We start from the raw sequence: 4585 nt of genomic DNA, 5'->3' as shown, positions 1-4585 counted from the left end.
GGGCTCGGCGGGGCGCGGTGCCGCCGTGCCGCACCATGGAGGAGTTCCTGCAGCGCGCCCGGGCCAAGCTGGTGAGTGGCGGCGGCGCCAGAACTTCGCCCGAGTTGCGGGCAGCTGCGGGGGCGCAGCTCGCCCCGGGCGCCCCGGGCGCAGCGCCCAGAAATGCCCCGCGGCAACTTTGTAGGCAGCGCGGGCATCCGCGGCGTCGATGGGCAGCGCGGGCTGCGCTGGGGCTGGTGACCTTTGCGTGGGCTGCGGTATATTTTGGAGGTGTTTTCTTCTCCTACAAGTCGCAGCCCTGTAATTATTGCTGAATAATGCTCTGTTTCGTGGATGTACGGACCCAGGTTTGAAAGGCATGTAGGGGGTGGCAGGGTGCCATTTCGGGATTATTTGCGGGTTTGTAGAGTCTTTGAGATGCATCAAGTTGCACAGTTGAGCAGGGAAAAAATTATATAAGAAGACAGAAAAACTGTCCCATGTAATTTCTGTGATTTGAATGTCACTGAGAGTGCTGGCTAAGTTTGGGTAAGACAGACTTAAAATAACCAAGGAATCTGCAGAGGTAATTGCAGTTCAGCTCCATATCTATGTCTTATCTACTGTAGGTAGGTAATACTATGTTAGAAGTCACATACGCGTATATGGCCAATTTTCAAATGAGTCCATTTGTTGGGTTGTGCTGAAACTGTGGTGCATTTATATTGTTTACAGTGGCTGATGGTCTGGCCCCAAACAGTACATGCATGTTTTTTTTTTTCCTTTACGTGCAGTGCCACAGTAGGATGTTTTAAGGCTGGGATGATTTGAGCCCCTCTTGTTTCCAGTTGTGAGGGCTGATTATCTGGGCAAAACTCCGTTTCACGGTTGTTACTTTTTGTAGACTGCCTGCGCTCCTGCTAGCTGCCCCAGTTCTCAGAAGTAGGTTCAGTTGCGGGGCTAATAATGGGTTAATAAAACAATGCCCCTGAAGTCTCGTGTTTTTGCCATGTATTTTATGGCACTTGGGGCCTATATGCTTGCAGTTGTTTTTTTTCCCCCCTTTGGAAAGCTGCTRTAGATAAGTTCACTGTTGACATTTAGGATAGTAGGGTCTTCCTGGTTTTGTAGGCCTGTTATAAATCTCTGTGGACTGAGCAATCATAAAACAAAGACACTCTTTCCTATGGACATTATGCTCTATATGTAATAATTTGTAAAGAATGGTGTGTTCTACCATCTTTTGTTATCTTGTGGATGTTAGAAATCAGAGTGCAAAGGCACTTTTTGGAGGAATGGCAAAATGGAAGAGAAAATGAATCCCTTGGTGGCTCCYTGAGTATTTAACTTTGTGGTGGCATATATTAGGGTAAACTTCAGGTATGTCATCTTGATGACATGGCAGCTAAAATCTTCTACTGTGGGTTTACAGGAGTTTGTAAAGCATTTCCCTTATGTTCTTATGTAAACAATCTAAATTTCAGTAGCCCTGTTAAAAAATATTACATAGTGCAGTTGCAAACACTTAATACACTTTCACATCAGTACTTCCTGTATTGTAACCTTTAAACTGGAGATTTGGTTTTGACAAGTTTTCTACTGGCAATATATTAAGTGTGTTTTTCTTTAATACTAGAAGAAATTAATTATATTATGATAGTAGTCCCCTTTGTACCATTAGCAAATAGCAAGCAATACAGGCAACTTGATTCTATTACTAAAAGCAAATACTGCATTAATCTTGCTGAATAACTGTTGATAATCAGAGAGTTGTTTGGAAAATTATAATTTGAAGAAGCCCATGGAAAATAGAAAATATGGTTTCTTTAATTCAGATGAAATATGGGCAGTATGACAATAACTAAGCAATAGACCTTTTTATACCTGCTGAGTGAATAGCACTCCAAGTTTTCAAAAGAAATGCAAACTCCTCTTTATACCTTCTGGACTATGGGAGACAAATGTGTGTTTTCAAGCAGGTCTTCTGTACAAGGGAATCACTGGGGAGATGTCTTTCTGAATGTGGTTTGTGATTGTGTGGTCAAGTCGGCTGAGGATGGCTGGGGAAGAAGGATCCTACCACTAGAATGTTCAGAAAATTGTAAATCTTATAGCTTGACTTCCCCAATTTGCCCATTCACTTTGTACCCCATGGTATTCTGAAGAAGGTAATCCAGAGTAGTGGAAGACTTGCATTCTGCCACACAAAAGGCTCAATAAATGTCTTCGTTGCTTCTTGGTCAAGCCTTTTGTGGGGGGGAATCTTCCTCTGCTGATACAAGGTAGTAATAGACTGAGTTGAGGGCAGAGACAGGGCACTGTTTTATTTGCCGCTGATGTAAGGTAAAACTGCCTGAAAACAACTACTGAGGAATGGTACAGAACTAATAAGTTGTGTGTTCCCATGCTACTGCACCCACATCTGTGGGATATGCTAAAGCCTTGCAATTGTATATCAGAAGCCAGATGATGCTAGTCTTGCAGTGCGAACATTTCACACCATAGGTAATCTTATTAGGTTAAACTGATTACAGTGCACTGACTGCCTAAATACTACTCAGCATGAGTAACGAAAAGATTTCTTTATTCATGAACAATGGCTCCAGCCTATGCAGGAAGAACAATTACTCTAGACTGTGCAGGAGAACCTATTACTGCAAGTGCTTCATCATTCATTTGGATCTGGCTCCAGCCACAACATTAATCAAGGCTGTTTTTCTGCATGGAACAAATTTTAGCCTAGGAGTACACCACGAGAAGGACTTGCACTTCTTTTGAAAGAATTTTGTATTGTGTACCCTCATTGATTGTTAGAGAGGGAAACTCCCTGCATATTATTTATTAATAGTAAGTGTCCATTAGGCTATTTTTTCTTTAAGAGCAATATTTTTTGCTTTTGTGACTTGTTGCGTAGTCATAGAACATTCTCAGTTATCTTCAATATAGATTTTTTTAAATTATGTAAATATCTTCAATGTAAAACTGAGGAGAAAAAATTTAGGAGGAAAAACATGGCAGAATGTAACAGGTGCTTTACTGAAAGGTCATATTTATGGTTCACTGGTTCACTCCTGCAGTTTTTCCCTCCCCCCCCGCCCCCCCGAGTCTTTCCTAAAGACTAGTAATAATGTGAGAATAGTATATACTAGGTGACACCAAAGGTCCCTCTAAACCAATGTTCTGTCTTGGATAAGGACAGATTATAAGAGATAGAACACATATATCTGCTGATCAGATATCTGAACTAATATGTTAGCCTCTGATGGAGCCATCTTCCATATATTTGTGTAATTCTCTTATGGAATCCATTTATACTTTGGGTTCCAGAAAACCCTTGAGACAGTGAGTTTTACTGTTTTATCATGTGTGCGGGACAAAATCCCTTTTTGATTGTTTTAAACCAACTGCCTGACAATTTTAATGGGTGTTCTACAGTTCTTGTGCCTTGAGTAAGTATTTTTCATTTACTTTCTCCATGACATTTTGCAGGTCTTATCATATCCCCCTTCTCTTTTCCCAAGCGTTGCCAAGCTGAGGTTTTCTAGTGCCCTTCCTTATATTGAGCACTGTTCTATCACGCTGGTCATCCTTGTGACCTTTTTCCTGGGGATTTTATAATTTTGTTAATCCTTTTGAAGTTGTGGAGACTAGAACAACCTGCAGTATTTAAGGCATGAGCCCACAATAGACTTATGCAGTAGCATAACAATGTTTCAGTTTTGTTCCCTTTTCTTAAGAGTTCTTGATGTTCTACTTATTTATTTATTTTATTGTCAGAAGGCATTTTTCTATGATAAATCTGCATAGAGTATGCAGTGAATGTGTGTCGTCTTTTCTGCATGGTAACACCCAATTTAAGGACCATCTAATTGTGTATGGTACCTAAATACAGTTAAAATAATGCAGGTTGGGTTGTTTCCCCACATTTTTGTTAGTCCGCACTACTCAGCCGTCATTTTCATTTGTTATTTTTTATCTAGTCCCTCAGCATCATGAGTCCTTTATGCAGCTCTTGTAGGCAGCTTTAGGTTTGGATCTCCTGAATAATTCGGTATTGTCTGCAGCTTTTGTCATCTCATTATTTCCCTGCCTTTCCTACTAGAAATAATATTATTTATTATTTATGGATATGAAGAAAAGCATGTATCCCAGCACATATTCTTGTGGAGGATCCTTTACAGATATTTTTCCTTCATTGTGAAAGCTGATCTTTTGTTCCTATCTTTTGTTTCCTACCTTAATTCTTTATTAAACCATGAGAGGATTTTCTCCCCTTTTTCTCTGGTGATTTAGTTTCTTCAGTAGCCTCTGGGAAACTTGTCAATAGTGTTTTTGGAGATCCAAGTACAACACATGGACTAGGTTGTCCTTCTCTGTGTGCTTGTTGATTTATTCAAAGAACTTTAAAAGATTTTGTAGAAAAATGTCATGCTTCACAAAATCTTGCTGTCTCTTCCCCAGAATATTATATTATCAGTATGTTTGGTGGAAGATTTCTCTGTGTGTGGGCATGTCTCTCTGTCTGTCTCTCTGTCTGTCTCTCTGTCTGTCTCTCTGTCTGTCTCTCTGTCTGTCTCTCTGTCTGTCTCTCTGTCTGTCTCTCTGT

At 40.5% G+C, this 4585-nt stretch overlaps 1 protein-coding gene across 1 annotated transcript in view; it reads left to right on the top strand.

Annotated features, from left to right (window-relative positions):
* Positions 1-26: 26 nt before the first annotated feature.
* PRUNE2 (prune homolog 2) overlaps positions 27-4585 on the top strand; it is a 133392-nt gene continuing 128833 nt past the window's right edge. The window contains exon 1 of the mRNA XM_026064356.1: positions 27-71. Coding sequence (XP_025920141.1) covers positions 36-71 — 36 coding nt within the window. The 5' untranslated portion in view covers positions 27-35. The remainder of the gene's footprint in view (positions 72-4585) is intronic.

This window comes from Apteryx rowi, unplaced genomic scaffold, assembly GCF_003343035.1.
Source record: "Apteryx rowi isolate R43461 unplaced genomic scaffold, aptRow1 scaffold_214, whole genome shotgun sequence".
Classification (NCBI taxonomy): Eukaryota; Metazoa; Chordata; class Aves; order Apterygiformes; family Apterygidae; genus Apteryx; species Apteryx rowi.
Note: the sequence above shows the minus strand (reverse complement) of the source record. Positions and strands in the feature narration are given on the sequence as shown.